Raw genomic sequence first — 17,529 nt, 5'->3', positions numbered from 1 at the left:
TTAAAATCATATTAACTTATTAAAAATCTAGTGGTTATTTATTGACATGATCACAATATAAAATACAAGTTTTACTTTAATGTAAAATAAAAGTCTTGTTTTTGTATTGAAACAAGTCTTTAAATGTATGCATTTATAAACACTTATTTAGTTTTAACCAAAGCCTCTCAAACCATTGAACAAGGAAGAAATGGTTTAGTGTAACAAATCAGGTTCGGTCATAAAATCTGTAAAATATATATTATGTCTCTTAATAATGTGTGTAGGTAGGAAACATGCCGCAGTAGACTGATCCAAACGTGTATGTAAAACAAAAAAGTTGTATTGGTAATATGACTTGATCCAAGCACAACATTTTATTATTAAGACTTGTGTTTCATCACCACTGCGCACTAGCAAACGGACTTTTTTTATTTGTTACTTTATGTTGACTCTTTCTTTTTTATACATACCGACCAGAGCTCATTAAAGTGGAAATAAACCAACTCGGTTTCTCTTGTTAAATAAGAGTGTAACTTACTGATTGAAAGGCGTCTTAAAGTTCATAGTTGTGACGCACAGAACACGTTGATGGTTTTATTTAAAAACATGAAAAAGCAGATCAATTGTTGCTCCACGATCAGTGGCCCGGGCTGACAGTCAGCTGGTGGTCTCTGACAAAGTTTGCGTCGTGAAGGCTACTAATATGTTAATTAGCTGAGACCCTATTGGCTCTTCGTCCGAGTCAATTTCCCATTTCCAGTTGACGTCAGTGCGGCTACAATGCTCTTAAACTCTAGTGCTGTATGATCCCAGGAAAAGTCTGCGGCTTTTACCGGGGCTTCATCCTCGCTGCTGCTCTTCAGCTTCCTCCCGACCTCCGCCTGCGCAATGACTCCACGACGAGAGAGTAAAGTGTTAAATGTTTGAAACACAAAACCGCCGACTTTTACATGCGTGAGCACGGACCGAGCTGCCGGAGAGCTCCGCGACCTGCGCACACACTCGAGAGAGGACGCGCGCTCTTTCTTTTCCATCACCTGAAGACTTTGAAAAAAGCACCAAACTGGCTCACGTCGTTCCCAGTCAGCCCAGTTTGACAGCTGCTCTTCACCCAGTTTGGAGGACTGTCAGCAGCAAGAGGATGGCATCAGAGCTGGCAATGAGCAACTCCGACCTGCCCACCAGTCCCCTGGCCATGGAATATGTTAATGACTTCGATCTGATGAAGTTTGAAGTGAAAAAGGAGCCGGTGGAGCCCGATCGCAGCCTCAGCCAGTGCAGTCGCTTGATCGCCGGGGGATCCTTATCGTCCACCCCGATGAGCACGCCGTGCAGCTCGGTGCCCCCTTCCCCAAGTTTCTCCGCTCCCAGCCCGAGCTCCGGGAGCGAGCCCAAGACCCACATAGAGGATTTCTACTGGATGTCCGGTTACCAACAGCAGTTGAATCCAGAGGCGCTGGGCTTCAGCCCCGAGGACGCGGTGGAAGCGCTGATCAACAGCAGCCACCAGCTCCAGAACTTCGACGGGTATGCCAGGGGGCAGCAGTTCACGAGCGCGGCCGGCGCGGGAGGCGCCATGGCCGGGGAGGAGATGGGCTCCGCCGCGGCGGTGGTCTCGGCGGTCATCGCTGCCGCCGCGGCTCAGAACGGAGCTCCACATCACCACCACCACCATCACCACCACAGCGGCAACCACCACCATTCACCCGGCGTCCAGTCCAACGGCACCTCGGGGTCCAGCCACGCACACTTGCGCCTGGACGATCGGTTCTCGGACGAGCAGCTGGTGACCATGTCGGTGCGGGAGCTGAACCGGCAGCTCCGAGGGGTCAGCAAGGAAGAAGTGATCCGTCTAAAACAGAAGAGGAGAACCCTAAAGAACAGAGGCTACGCGCAGTCCTGCCGCTTCAAGCGGGTCCAGCAGCGGCACGTCCTGGAGGGAGAGAAGACGCAGCTGGTGCAGCAAGTGGAGCACCTGAAGCAGGAGATCTCCAGGCTGGTCCGGGAGAGGGACGCGTACAAGGAGAAGTACGAGAAGCTCATCAGCACCGGCTTCAGAGAAAGCGGATCCAGCAGCGATAACAACCCTTCATCACCAGAGTTTTTCATGTGAGTCTCCACAATAACGCGACAGACAAACAAAAACATTCATCGCCGCTTTGCAAAGTTTCTTAAACTTTTTCATTTAATTTTCATTTTTATAATTTTTTTAAGACAAGTTTGCTTTACATCTAGATAAGTCTGTCTTTTCATTTGTATTATTAAGGACTCATTCAGAGGACTTTTCCATACTTTTTCTAGTACAGTAAAACTTTAAACTTGCAGTGAATTTTGAAAGTTGATTGAACCTCAGCATGCCGACTCAATGTCATCATTTAACTTTACAGAATCAAACTGCATCCATATTTTTGGCCGCTTTTGTCTGCCAAAGTTGGAGGATTGTAAACCTGACACCCATTTCATGCTTGTTATTATTATTTTTCAGAGCAACACAAAGACTTTTCATGACAAAAGAGACATTTTATTGAGCTGCCCTGCATGCTGGACATGTATGGTTTCCCTTTTTGTGCTTGAAGATGTATTTTTTATTTTTGTCGGATGACTCCAGCATGGCATACATCTTCTTCATTTATGGCTTCCTCGCTTTTTTGGGATCTCAGCAAAAAAGTGACAGGACTTATCTCCATTCACCCCACTTTTTTTTATTTTTGAATATATGTATTTTTTAATTGTGCCAGTGCAAGTGCAAGCACCATCGACTGTCATTGAAGTTGACCGGCGGGGATCCTGGTTTCGAGTCTTCAGAAATCAATGCAATCATCCTGGGAGTTTAGTTGTACAGCCTTTATTGTTATTTAACTGTATCACACTGTATGTTTGACAACATTTAATACTGAAAAAAAAGCATAATTTAAGTTCTTGCAAGTCAAAACAGCTTAAATGGTATTTAATAAAAAAGGTATTTGTAAGAAATTGGCTGGACTCCAATATATAAGCGATGTTATTTTATAAAGTGCACAAGTATCCTCGGCTTTGAGTAAAAACATGCCAAGTGAGAAATATAAAACAAATTCATCACACAAAGACACACAGCGATAATCATATTCTACCATCAGGCCATAACTACGACGTGTATCTCCATCAACATGCAATAACAGTTATTAGCAGCTACAATGTCTGGACATTGTTACTTGCACAGGGATTGAAACCCTGCATGTGCAAAAAGAAGACGAGAGTTCCATTTGCCTGCAGCATTTTTTGACAATGTGAGTTAATCTTTCGTCTTATATATAGTATATATATATATTATATATTTTGCTGTGCAAAAATTCATTCACTAACCATATGTGATGTTCATGTGCTCGTTTGTCATTTCATACGATTCAATGATATGCAATAAATGTATGTAATTGTCTGAAATGCCGTTCTCGATTTTCTTTTTGACCCATCTTCTGAGTGACTGAGACATTGAGGCTAAAAGCACAAAATTGATTTTGGAAACAAACTTGTTCATGACTATTTCACTGCATCAACAATTGAGATTAAATTCTAATTTCAAACTGGTGTCTGCTGCTTGAAGATGAAGTCAGAAACATTGATTTAGAGTTCATTAATTCAGTCGAAGGAACCAGCAACATTTTCAAACAAAATAATAATCATATTACTATCTGCAATCTATTATTATTAGTTAACAAATTAAATAATTCAATCATTTCATGTTTTAAAGTTGAACTATTGAGAAAGTGATTTTACAAACTTAAATGTATGTGCTGCCAAAAACGTAATTGTGACACATGTGCGCTTATGCGAGTGTGTGTGTGCGTGTGTATGTGTGTGTGTAGGTGTGTGTGTGTGCGTGTAGGTGTGTGTGTGCGTGTGTGTGTGCGTGTAGGTGTGTTTGTGTGTGTAGGTGTGTGTGTGTGAGTGTGTGTGCGTGTGTGTGTGCTTGTAGGTGTGTGTGTGTGTGTGTGCGTGTGTGTGCGTGTAGGTGTGTGTGTATGTGCATGTGTGTGTGCGTGTAGGTGTGTGTGTGTGTGTGTGTGCGTGTGTGTGTGCGTGTAGGTGTGTGTGTGTATGTGCGTGTGTAGGTGTGCCTGTGCCTGTGTGTGTGTGCATGTTCGTTCAGTGTGTGTCTGTGTGTGTGTGCGTGTAGGTGTGTGTGTGTGTGTGTGTGCGTGTAGGTGTAGGTGTGTGTGTGTGTGTGCGTGTGCAGGTGTGCCTGTGTGTGTGTGTTGTCATCAACAAGATCTTGCAACATCCGTCAGTACATTTATTCAGGATTAGACTGTAATTACTTTCATCAGCCTATTGATTGGTTATTTGATTAAGACAATCGATATATTCTTAGACAGTGTTTCATTATTACATTTAATTATTAATCGTCTGTCAGGTCGACTAAATTGTCTCACAACATCATAATGAAAAGTGTCATAATTAAGATTTTTGCTCTTAACTCTAAAACCTCTATTCTAAAATGTAACGAAAATTTAATTCTCAACAGCAGACATTAGGTTATATTTAATAGACAGATTATAATAACGGTAGTCAAGTATGTGTGGAGTGTGCGGTTGCTGCTCCACATAGATTATAGTTACGTTCTTTTCAGAGCTTAAACATTTTTAAACATGCTCTTCTTTCACATTTTGTTGTATACGATGTTTACTGTTAGATATGAACATTTACACATCATTTAAAGGAGACTGGTCGGGAACAACTGTGTTGAATTTTGCATTTAAAAAAAATAAAACTACACAATTTATTGAATTATAATATTATGTAAAAAAAAATTAACTCTGATCCAGCTGTAATTGTGAGATGTTTAACCCTCTGTAGGTGATGGTGGTTTCATTAGAGCTTCTGCTGCTACTGTGGCTGATTTGCCTGGACTGAGACAATAGTTGGGCTCCGGCTGAATTAAATGATTTTTCCCATGATTAATAGTGGTGTGGACTGCTGGCTCCTACGACATGGAGATGATAAATCGTGAGTGCAGCTTCATGCAGCTGTGCCAGTGTCGGGTCTTAACATGTATGCGCCACGCAATTTACAGTCGTCCCACTCTCCCTCCTCCTCAATTTATTAAATTGGAACATTTTCTTCCGCACAAGGCCTAATACACTGGAAGATCCTGTAAAATGCCATTCTTTTCTTTCTATTTTCTTAATTTTTTTAGAACATATAATTTAACTACTGTATAGTACCATATGTAAAAAAATAATATTTTTAGATGTTTTTTGTTTTTCACACAATTACACAGATTTACAAGTAACCCAATATCAGTCACACACAGCTATGTCACACACAATGATCAACATCTCATCTTGGTGGTAGTATGCAGTCACACACAGTCTCACACATGCTCACTGAGAAACCGTTCTGTGAGACACAAAGAACAAATGCAGTCACATGCACACACACACACACACGGATATGCATTGACACCTAAACACACACACACAAATGTGAATTGAAAATAAACTCACACATAATGAAATATTAAATCATGCACAGCACACATATTGTACCAATAGACTTTAAGTCAAACACATATTAAAACACATGTCCATGTCTCCACGATCACATGCATGCAAACACACACAAGCATTCTTGGACACATATATTTATGCATATACGCACACAACACTCACACTCACACACACCCCCACACCCACACACCCACAGATTTGCACTGAGATATCCTAAATAGACACAAAGAGCACATTATGAACACAGACACAAACATCAGGACACAAGAATACACTTGCATGAGTGAACTCATAGACACAAACTTGTGCAAACATGTAATACACAGCAACCCAACCATGCACAGATTTTAAGATTTTGATATCAGGTCACACAGACTGTGTTTGGCAATCACGGACACACTTTCATTCCAGAAACATAAAGCCGTAATGTAAAGAACACACACCTCAAGTCACCCACATTCTCTCGCTCAACGCTGCACAATGTGTGCTACAAAAACCTTACAGCGTAACAAAAACAGTACATGCAAATACACATGGGTGAAAACACTCACCACAGCTTTGCAAGTTAAATATCTCGCTCGCTGCTGCGAGCCAAACACAGTGAAGACAAGTGATGGCTGTTTGTTTTTCTTCTCTTCAGTTTCTTTTTGTTGAACACACTCTTACGCAGGACTCCCTATCTTTCTTGTCATTCTTTCCAGAGCAGAGGATGAGAGGAGGTCAAATGTGAGTGCACGTGTGGCGGCTCTCAAAGTCATTAGTGTAATCCTTAGCCTGAGGAGTCGATGTATATTTCCTCTGACAAGAAACACAGAAGTTGAGGAGAGATACCAGAGCAACTGCTGCTCCAGCATCCATCATGACCATGCAGATCACGTATTAGCTGTTGAAAGTTTGTAAAGCTGACATATAAATTGTTAAAGTGACTTAAAAAAAGAAACTGTTGATCATTATATGCTGGATATGAATTAATTATAAATCAGAATCACCCCTAAATACCACAACACGGTCGGCATGCAACCAAGGACCTTTCGAAATGTCACACCTGGTTTCCCAAACTCACTTTACCAGAAAGTTCCAAGGTTCAATTCAATTCAATTTTATTTAAAGTGTCTTATCATAACAAAGTTATCTCAAGACACTATACAGTTGAGTAAGTAAGACTATAGTTGATTAAGGAAAAATAGATCCCAGCATATTCATTATTTTAGAGTGTGTTAAGACTGTAGATGGAGGATTTTACTTCCGAGGCCATGCTATGAAACCTGTGCCATGTCCATGTTGCATTCATAAAAACGTTATCTATGTAAAGACTGAAGTTTCCATTTCATTCACATATGAGGTGCGAAAAAAACAAACAAACCAAAAAACAAACCAACAAAAACCATGTATCACATTATTAAAAATACATCGAAAATACATTTTGTTTGACAAAAAAAAAGTTTCTTAAATGTAAAATATAAATTCAGACAAGCTTTAAAGTTCACAATAACAAAACACAAAAGATCAGTAGCTTGTCAAACTGTATGGTGTAGGATTCAAGTTGGAGTCGAAACAGTTTTTAGTGGAATAATGAGCTGTAAGCTTTTTGACATTTAAAGGGAATAATTTGAGTCAAGTTCACTTAATTTACTCAACCACATCAATCAAGGATCAGACTGTGGTTGGTCCAAAGACGAAACAAAGCCACTGGAAGCTCAACTAATTGGCGGAAGACATGTTCCCATCACTTGCCATGTTGTAGAATTAACATTCCCAAGATGATTTGGGTTGTTTTGTTCAAACCAAAATGAAACATTAAAAACTCAATCATGTTTTAATGTGTGGGCTCGTTTTTCCAAATCAGTTTTGTTAATTAAAGACAGAACTGCGTGAGACTCACATTCAAATTCAATTTGGAAAGTTAGTTTTGATGGAAAGCCATAAGAAGAGTTTTAGCACAACCAGGTGGTGGAAACATTTTTGAAGGTTTCTGTACACAAACTTACCCCTGGGCATTTACTTAGTTTTAAATGTTATTTTGCAAGTGCACACAAAAGCCTCAGAGGTTTAAAGAAGCATTCAGTGGACACAAATGACACCATTAAACATTTGTCCTTGAATGACTGGCTGCAGGTTATGCTGGTAATTAGGTGTAAGTGCAATATTGAGGTGAAATTATTTCTCTGTAACTGGATTGACTTTAGAAAAGTCAAAACTGTTTAACTGTTTAACGTTGGTTTTTTTTTAAGGTCAAAGGTCATGATGATCTTTGATGCACAGACGTATTCTGCTGAAGTTATTTAGCAGTATCAAAGAAAAGATGTAAAAGATTTGGTTTTAGTCATCGGTCAGTATGACATCGGTCAGTCAGGGAGGAAGGAAGCACATTTATCAGCATTTCCTTCTTCACCTTATGAGCACTGCTCCCTGTTCCTCTGCGGCCTCTTAACCTCAACCTGGTGTCTTTGGCCCCCTTGTCATCCTTCCCATCATGAATCTGGTGACTACTCTTACTTCACAGCTGAGAAAACCAAGTTATCCTCTTTGTCCGACCAAGATTTTAAAGGCTTTTATGTTGCATGTGAGCAGATTAGTCTATGGGAGGGAGAGTCGGACTAAACTGCCTAAATAATCTGGATGATTAAGATTGTTTCAGGTGATACACAAAGTGCAACGCGCAGAAACTGTATTTATCTATGAATTACTTAAAAATTCCAATAATCTAATGCAATAATGAATCATGTAGATCCAAAGTAACTAATTTCAGCAGTCACTGGACATCGGTTTCTGAAAAGACCTGGGCTCCTCGTCATTACAGGGGAGACATTATTCTGTATTTCAATTGTCTATATTAGGGAAAAGGAAAGTCCCATCAAGAGGCTTAATTGAAATGTTGTCTGTGAGGATCAAATTTCCAACAACATCCCTCCAGCCTCTCGTTTCTGAGTCATCCAATATTTCATCCATTCTGAGGAAAGTACAGTTAAAGACCCATTGTTACCTAGCAACCAACCAGCATACAGTTGCAGGCTTTCAAACAAGATTTCATTGACATCTTCACAGAAGAATCTCAACTCCCCTCTGGTCCAATGACAGTAAAGAGAGTAAGAGTGTGTTTGTGTTGATGTACATTGGCTTAGTTATATTTCATCTTCTTTCAACTTAATTTGCTTCCCAGGTCGTCGAGAAAATTCCTCCATCTGTGATTTCAGGCCACGCTCCTCCCCAACCCAGACTCCTTCAGGTAAAGTAGGAGAAATATGTTTCTTTCTTTAATATGTGTACCATATTCTGTCTGCACTGAGTGCACTTTAAATAAAAACAACATGAAGCAGTTTTAAGTTGTCAACCTAGTTTAAATGAGTACACCTGTTACATACTGCTCTGGATCCCAGAGGGATTGAAACGTTACACTTTTGCTTCCTAACAATATTGGTATTGTTTTTATCATTGTTCAGCAACTGAGATCAACAATAACAACAGATAAGGTCGAGGCCAGGGGGCGGAATTTGGCCAATTGTTTAAGATATGGTCATGTTAGTATAAAGCGTGTTTGGTTGTCATGGAATCAAATGAGATCCCCCACAATGCAAGCTGATTTATTAACCAGTAAAATGACAGCTTCCTTCCACTAGATCACAGTGTTTCACCAAATGCATTTAACAAGAACCAAGAGAAATCGAGGTGTTATGTGAGATAAGCATTAGCTTAGAGGCCCTCATCCAGGCCGCTACGTTTTTTTAGGTGGCTGGCAAGAGCTTATAGAGGATTTATAACAATTGCACGATTTTTCACAAATAAATAATAAAAAACAAAAAACATGTAAAAAACTTCTTCTAAATCAAAAATGGTAAGGATGAGCCACATGAGTAATGTCTTGTGTGTTTGTGTCCATGTGTGTCATGGGTGTATTAGGACATGTTCATGCAAGAACTGCAAAAGCAACAAGACCAAACAGTTATTTGATCAGAAATACCAAAATGTGTGTTTCAAACATTAATGGAAATATCTGGCAAAGAGTGGATTCAATTAAGAACTAAAAAAGTTCTCAATTATTTTCAAAAGGGACAAGACAAAGAAAATGCAATTTATTTTAAATTCAAAGTGAAATGCTATTTTTAATAATTCCTCTGGACTTTGAAGTATTACTGGGTGAAATTGTATTCATAAGAATTCAATTCCAATATATATGATGCATAAGAATCGAAAAAGAAGTTGTCACATTGTACATCAAAGCCAACATATATAAGACATAAAAAAAATCATTACAGCCATCCAATAAAAAATAAAGTATTTTTTAAGGATTATTAGCTTAAACAAAGAGATGAAAATAAAATGCAATAAAATGTGGACAAAAGCCAACTAAAGGGATACTAACACTAACACTTCTGACCTTTTACAAATTCTAACCTTCCTGTGTGTGATGAGACCATGAATGAATTGGGTGAGCAGAAAGTGTAATCATGTTTGGACATCAGGTTTTACTTATCCATAAATCTGCAAACACACACAGAGCTTAAATTCAGCTCTTCACATCCCAAAAACAGTGTAAGTTTTACTGATTGTCCTTTTACTTTGTGATCCGCTAACACCACATTTGATCATCCATTCTTTTCCATACACAATTCAGTGACACAAGTGCGTCTGGGAGAGACACACATAACAACCTGGACAATCTCCAGCTCTATTTAACTTCAGGACGCGGGGCAGGACAGCAGCCATCAGGAAAGACAAGGACAAATCATCTTTAGATGAAGTGTTTTAAGTGCTCCCATCTCCTCCCACGTCATCAGCGTGAATTAGATGCCCTTTGCTCACCACAGAGGGGTGTTGAGTATAAACAATGCCAAGGGAAAGGATGTTAAATGAATGAAAGTGGAAAACCATGAGGGTGTCTATCTTAGCTGCCTCGTAAATCTCCGATGACTCCCCATGTCGCTGCTCTGTACTGATACAGTAATCTGACAATCTGCCAGCGGAGCTCTGAGGGGGCCGAGCGAGGTTTGGTCAGTTCGATCCCATACTTTTCAGAGGTGGCAGACTGAGTCTTTGTTTCATGCAAATCCATGCATATGCAGGGAGGAGGGTTGTGGTGGTGTTGGGGGGTTGTTCTGAGCAGTCTGGCCACGTAGTTCCAGGAGGACAGCCTGAGTGATGGAGACGGAGAGCCAGGTCTCAGTGTCCTTGCCGGGGGAAAGAATGACCAGCCTGGTCAGTGTAGCGACCAGAATACAGTGCCGATGCTACACCACTTTACAGTTGGTAGCAGATGAAAACAGATTATCATGATACAATTGTTTCTACATATGGCCGCTGGAAAAGTCACGGCTCGTGGGGTTCACCATGCAAAGCAATGCGGGTTCACTGCTCAGCAGGGAGTTGAAGGACTGGGTTCTGCTGACAGGGACAGAACACAGGTGTGCAGATGTATATGGTGGATAAGGATGGGAAAGAGGTTGTGTAGGAGTGTAAATATAGATAGGGCTACATATTCATATTTGTGTTTGCCATAATCTTGAAATACATTTTTTTAAAACCTTTCTGTTATAAACTGCTGATCTACTTTGAAAACTGTTTTTTAAGGATCAATGCCTTTTCCATGAGTCACCATTGATATAATTATATTTATTATAACCGTTAGCAACCCGTTACTGACAAAATGTACTCTATTCAAAATGTTAATTATTCACAACTATATCCTCAGTTTGAAGAACACTACCTATAAAATTCCATCACTTTGTTTTGCAAATGAAAGTAAAAATATGAATTTCAACATGTTTCATAGAAAACAGGATCCATTGACATCATAGGCTTTGAAAAATGTTGTCCATGTTCTTGTTTTAAAATGTGTAAAAAAAAAGAAAAAAAAAGAAGGGCAGATTTATACTGACAATGAATTGAAACATACACTATATAATCCGCAACGACTCAGTATAACTAGCACCTCAAGTTCTGACCCATATAAGTAATAGACATTCAAATTTGTGTGTTTCCATTTTATTTATTCAGAAGTTTTTCCTCCTGTAATATTACAGATTTAATTACTATCAAGTCACTTTATTGGAAAAATAGTCCTGATAATCACATCCTTCAATTTAAATAAGAAAAAGAAGTCACATTTGGTCAGTTACCAAAGTGCAAAGACAATGTGTACGAGCACCTTTAAATCTCTTCTGTAGTTGTTCTGATTACATTTATTATCAATTGCATGCCAATGTCTTAGAGCTGCTTTCAGAAGTTGTTCTATGGCTCCTCTGTCACAGAGAGCTCTATTTCTGTGTGCCAGGATGTTGGTCTCAGCCATGGAGGGCAGGTGAAATCGATCCAGATTGACCTGTCATGAGGAGGAGAAAATGAATGAGATAGAAGGGGTTGCAGAGGCCAGTCAAAGGGACAGCGCAGAAGTACAAAAACAACCTCCTGCTTCATATGGGTCAGAAGTCGAGGGTGATTAATTCAAGACTGAGTATTATCCTTTCTCCTCCTCTCTGCTCCACCTGCCTTTCCGAAAAGGAGTGAGAAACTGGAGACTCTGGAGGAGCAGATTATATTTAGTCTAGGAGTCCAAAGACACTTTGGTCTGACTTTAAAGTTAAAAATATGGATATCCATGTACAGTGAGATGAAGATACAGTTGCGGTCACCAGGTTTTTGGACTGACTTTGAACTATTAACAGCCTTACAGCTGTCTTCAATTTACATCTCAAATAAAAACTAAATGTTTGATAAGGCAAATGAATGTTAAAAAAGAACCACAGAGAAAACACACAATTTATAGCCAGTGTGTTTGAGTAGAAGTCCACTTTGGTAATTATTTTACTGTGGCAAAGCTCTCAGCATGAAGTGCCTTGCTCGCTCTGAGAACGGAGCCCAGCAGGAAATGCTACGTCAGCCCACTTTTGGTAGTGAGAATCTGCTGTGGCCTGTGGATGGGCCAGGACTGAACCATGACACAGCTGATGTCTAAATGTGGGTCTTTTTGAGCAGTCGTCTGTCTACCTGTCCAGGGTCTCCCCCTTCAAGAAACTGACTGTATTAATGTTTATCCTGGTTCAGCAAGGCAATTCAAATAAGTTAATTACTATTATAATTAATAATTCTTAAAATTATTCTAGTTTGAGGGATTTTAGGATATTTAAACTGTTGTCAGTCTGTGCTGCTAGACATTCTAGTGTGCCTAGCAGACCAATACTCATTTTAACCCAATTGTTTTTTTTCCACAGTTATATTGCTCTACATGTATTTTATCTAGAGTTTGAAAAATCATTGATGCCAAAATCCTCAATAGGGCAGAAGGTAGCAGTAGTATTCCGGAACTTACTCCCACATCGCACAGTAAAGGAGAGAAGCAGGAAAGTCGTTTTGGTTGCAATTGACATGATATGTGGATCCATCCACCATTTACAAAAAAAGTCTTAAACATTTAATTGCGATCCATCTGTATTTGATTTATTTTCTTCACAGACTGATCAAAACTGACATGATATAACCTCCTAGGCAGCGGTAACTATACAGGAAAATATTTCTCTTGTTCAAGCCAACACTCATCAATGACAATGACCTAATGAATGATAAAATAATTCATAGCACGTTTAACAATTATTCCCTGGATTTCATCTTCTCCGTGTTCACAATTAACCAAATCATTTTCCTCATGCATGCCTTTCTATCAGCCTCTTATCACCTCTCTTCCAAAACAAACTTTTGTTCCCGCCTCCCTCTCTCCTCCCTCCCAGCCTTACGCTGCACCTGCTTCCCTCCCTGTCCCTCTCCCGACGTCACTTTCCCCCTCTCTCCCGGTCCCACTCCGACTCTTCCCCTCGTTAGCTTGATGAATGGCTTCACTGCAGGGAAAGTGCTGATTTTCATCCCTCTGTCTGATTTCTGCTGGCTGTTATTAATTTCAAACACTCAGAGAAAAGCAAGTGAGTCGATAAATAAGGAAATGAACACACTTCATCCTGCCATGCAGCAGCCCTCACAGTCATCCTCCCTCATTGTAGACGAGGTTTACATTCAGAGATTAACTCTAGATAGGAATTCAAACTTACTTATTTTCTAAAACCCAGAGATCCTCTGGATGTTTTTGCATCTTTTCTCACCAGAACACACACTAACAAGCACTGAAATTCTTTGCTCATCCTTCATTTTCAGCACAAATGCACCTTTAAAAGCATGCACACCCATAGCAAAACAGAAGGTGCAGTATAAGAGAGTAACTGCCAAACATTAAACCATGTTGTCCACACAGTTTTGCAGCGACTTCAAATCTAAGTGCACATTACTTTCCACACTTAATGCATTACATTAGCAAGGCTTTACATAAAACACAAACAGCCTCTATGATGATAGTAACACTCCGTTTCCCATCTCGCAGCAAATATCTGTTTATTTCTTGAACTCAAATAATGGCAGAGATTTCTTCACGGCAGAATGATTCACACGTAGACAGAAAAATTAAAGCCACAGATATAATTACGCTGTTTACAAAGTGCTAAGACAAACAGTCTGGTGAGCGTCGTATTAATATGAGACTATGAGAAATGCAGACATGTGCTCTGTTGTGTGGTCTGTGCTCTACAGCGACGAGGCTTGTGTTTCCCTTGACTAAGGTAAAACAATATTTGGTATCAGATTAATAAACATGTAGACATAGACTCCATTTTCTGGTATTCCCACATCCTGCTAGAGAGTGAAGCAGTGGCTGAAAAACTGCTGTTGCTTTTTAGACGTAAGACAAGATCATTGGGATTGGTTGTTGTTTAAAAGAATGATTATTTGTGTCAAACTCAAGCTCGTGGGCAATATATACCCAGCCATGTAGGACCGATATGTTATTGCCACCATTTATCCAGAGCACCCAAAAGGGATTTACAGTAGCTAGCAAAGCCCCTCACACACTCCGTCACAAACAATAGAGAAAAGGCTATTAGAAACCATTTGAAATATTTGAAATATTTATTTTAATTCCGAAAAGAAATAAGGAAAATTTGTTTTAGTTCAGACCCATTTAAAAAGTACCTGTTTGGCTCTGCTGATTGTATTTCAACACTAACCAAGTAACCGGAGATTCTTAAGCTCTGAAGAGCATCACCTGGATCCTACTGTTGTGTCCAAACAAGTTAAAGTTTCTTGACTGTAAAAGAAAATGGGAGATGAAACTCACTGATATACTCAATTGAGATGTATGGCATTGAACTGTTTTTGCATGCATATTTCATGATTTCAAAGATAGAAACTCTAATTTATTGATCGAGCACAACCAAATGATTGTAGCTGCTGGAAGGTGAGATCAATTTGAAGAAGAGTACAGCATGGGAGAGAAGGGAGGTCCTCGTAGCATGTTTAAGTGAGGGCAGTGGAGCCTGTGAGTCTGCTTTATGGCTCGATGAGAGCAAGCGTTGTGTTTACTAGGCTGACTTGTTGTTAAAATGCTTTGGTTGGGGGAGCGCTAAAAAGAGGATGACAAAGAAAAAAGTAAATACTTGTCCCACATAGTTGTGGTTTACCGACACATTTAGACAGTCCTCAAGTTAGTATTGAGGGTAATTGACTTTCTACAGACACATTAGTGGAGGATGAGTAAACCACACTTCAGATCCTGTTAAAGAAGCTTCTTAACTCAAATAACAGTGTCTCTTCAGACCAGATATCCTCCATCGTCCTCTCACAACATCTCACACTGCTCTCTTACACTCTTCACTTTACTTCCTCTCCGAGCGACCTGGCCATTAAAGGAGAGCGATGAGTTCACAGCTGATAGTCTCTGGTTGCGTGGAGCGGAGAGCAGGGTAGGATGACATTATCGGAAGCAGCTGCATATAGATACTACAAAAAAAAGAAAAAGAAAAAGACACAAACAGAAAGGGAATACTGTGGCGTACTTCTCTGTATAAACGTCTGTCTGCTTGGATTACACTAATGACCCCTGACAAGCCATAATAAAACACACGGATCCTCATCTGCAGGACCTTTAACCAGATGTCCTGAGAAGTACTTACTTCCTCCGTTTGTAATCGTTTCATCTGACTTTGATTAGTCGTGAATAGATATCAAGAATGCTCAAGGCTGCCATTGATTGAACCCTTGACTTGAACTGATTTCACCGACAAGAAATAGAGGCAAAACACTACTTGGGAAATGGGATCAAGGACATGGAGTACATGTATGGGCTATTTGTTTAGTCCACTTCATGAGCCCTAAAAAATGTTATAAAAACATAAAGATAATATAAACATTGCCAACATTTTATTATCAAGTTTTGGGTAGTTATAATCTTTTTCACCCTTACCTGACCACCTCATGATACAGGTTTAATCTTTCTGTTGAGTAAATTACATTTTAGAATATTCTCATATCTATAACACTTTCATCTTTGCAAATTGAAGACTCATTTATTCATTTTTTCCCTTATCGGGGTCGCAGTTTCTTCGGAAGGTAAGCAGGGCACACAAAGACAAAGAAAAAATACAAAAATCTAAATTCTGTAACTAGGGAATAACAAAAAATACATTTTGGACAATTACTTTTAGACAAGAAAACATTTATATTTTTAAAATAGATGTTCGCCTTTCTTAAACAGAGACGCATCTTTTCCAACTCATTCCTGGGGCGGGAATATATTTGTTGTGGGTCAATTGTCTCTCACATGGTCCTAAGTGACTTTTTACAAATGGAACCTGTACTAAATGACCCATTCCTCAATTGCTGTTAGCGAGAAAGATGTGGAGAGAGTTTGATAGAGCAGGACAAAACCTTCCCAGCATCCCTGCGGCTGAAGTGGGATACTTGAGGTGAAGTGCTCTGACAGTCGAGGAAGTGAGGAACAAGAGGGAAATATCACTCCAAACTCCCAAAGAAAGAACTATTGAACTGTCTTTTCTTTTGAAATGTATTTTTTTTTTAACTGTGATTTTCTCCCACTCAAAAGCACTTTTTGGATAAGAGAATATTTTATTAACTATTCTAGTTGTCACTACATTATCATAATGATTCCGCCAATATTTGATAACCCTGGACAGATCCCCTGGGTCAAAATTAAACATGCATCAACTGTCATTTCAGAATTAGACGCATCCCGGACCAGCATTCCAACTCTCATTTCCTTTCTTGTCTCCTGATAGTATCCCTAATAGACCTCTCTCCCAGTGGCACACTGCTGTTGCAACATTCACCTACTATTGCTTTAATGAGATGTCTGCAGCAATATGTGTCTCTGTGTGTGTGTGTTTGTGGGTGTGTGTGTCAGTGTGCGTTTGTTTGTCTGAGAAAGAAAGATGTTAGCGATCTTTGTGGCCCTGTTTATCTCCACCCATGTGTTGGAGTAGAAGGAGGTCAGAGGCAGGGCTGCTTGTATCCATCTCCATTCCCACGGCTGCTGTCTCACAGGCACACTGGTCACAGAAGGATGAAAAGAATATGGATTTTTTTCTTCCCTCTTTCCTTTACACTCAGCAGAGTTGGAAGATTAGACACAAGATGAGCACAGCCTGGTCCATTCAAAGGCGCTTTAAGCCCAACACTGGAAGAATCTGACCCCAGCTCCTCGGTTCAGGGAGCACAAACGCACACTTACACAAGCACACATAAAATCGACTGAGACAAGAGTCCTTGGATCAGTTGCATGGTTCAAAGCATGGTCATACAGTGCCCTGGTGTTAAACACCGACTCTATGACCTTTATGTTCGCACCCTGAGTTTAAAACAGGAGCTGGGGCAGGTAGACAAACCCTCAATGTAGAAGATATTTTATGTCATTCTCTTCCCTGTTATACTTTTATTTCGACGCATACTTTTGCTCTGCTTTTTACATATTTGTCTCAAAAGATTTCTTTATGAAATGTGAAACATTTTACATTTTAATATTTTAATAAAAATCTGTTAATGGAAAACAACTACAAAACAATTTAAATAAAACAATTATTAAACTTGTGCCCAAAAGTATCTTTAATAGAAACACATTTAACCTGCAATTAAATTACTTGCTTATACATAAATAAAAATGATGTATAAGCATATTTTCAATATTTAAACATATTTATAAGACCCTTATGTGCATTACTGGCACCTAAAATTGCAA

General features: G+C 39.6%; 1 protein-coding gene across 2 annotated transcripts in view; it reads left to right on the top strand.

Moving 5' to 3' along the window:
- Positions 1-816: 816 nt before the first annotated feature.
- mafa (MAF bZIP transcription factor a) overlaps positions 817-17,529 on the top strand; it is a 65,421-nt gene continuing 48,708 nt past the window's right edge. Inside the window, exons 1-2 of one of the 2 annotated variants that reach the window (XM_087792914.1) lie at positions 817-2,091; positions 8,629-8,694. In XM_087792914.1, coding sequence (XP_087649040.1) covers positions 1,124-2,091; positions 8,629-8,656 — 996 coding nt within the window. In that variant the 5' untranslated portion in view covers positions 817-1,123 and the 3' untranslated portion in view covers positions 8,657-8,694. Of the gene's footprint in view, positions 2,092-2,467; positions 3,403-8,628; positions 8,695-17,529 lie in introns of those variants that run through there. The other variant, XM_087792912.1, reaches the window with a different exon arrangement.

The sequence above is a fragment of the Callionymus lyra genome, chromosome 6 (genome assembly GCF_982586985.1).
Source record: "Callionymus lyra chromosome 6, fCalLyr1.hap1.1, whole genome shotgun sequence".
Taxonomy (NCBI): domain Eukaryota; kingdom Metazoa; phylum Chordata; class Actinopteri; order Syngnathiformes; family Callionymidae; genus Callionymus; species Callionymus lyra.
This window is presented reverse-complemented; position numbering and strand designations above follow the sequence as displayed.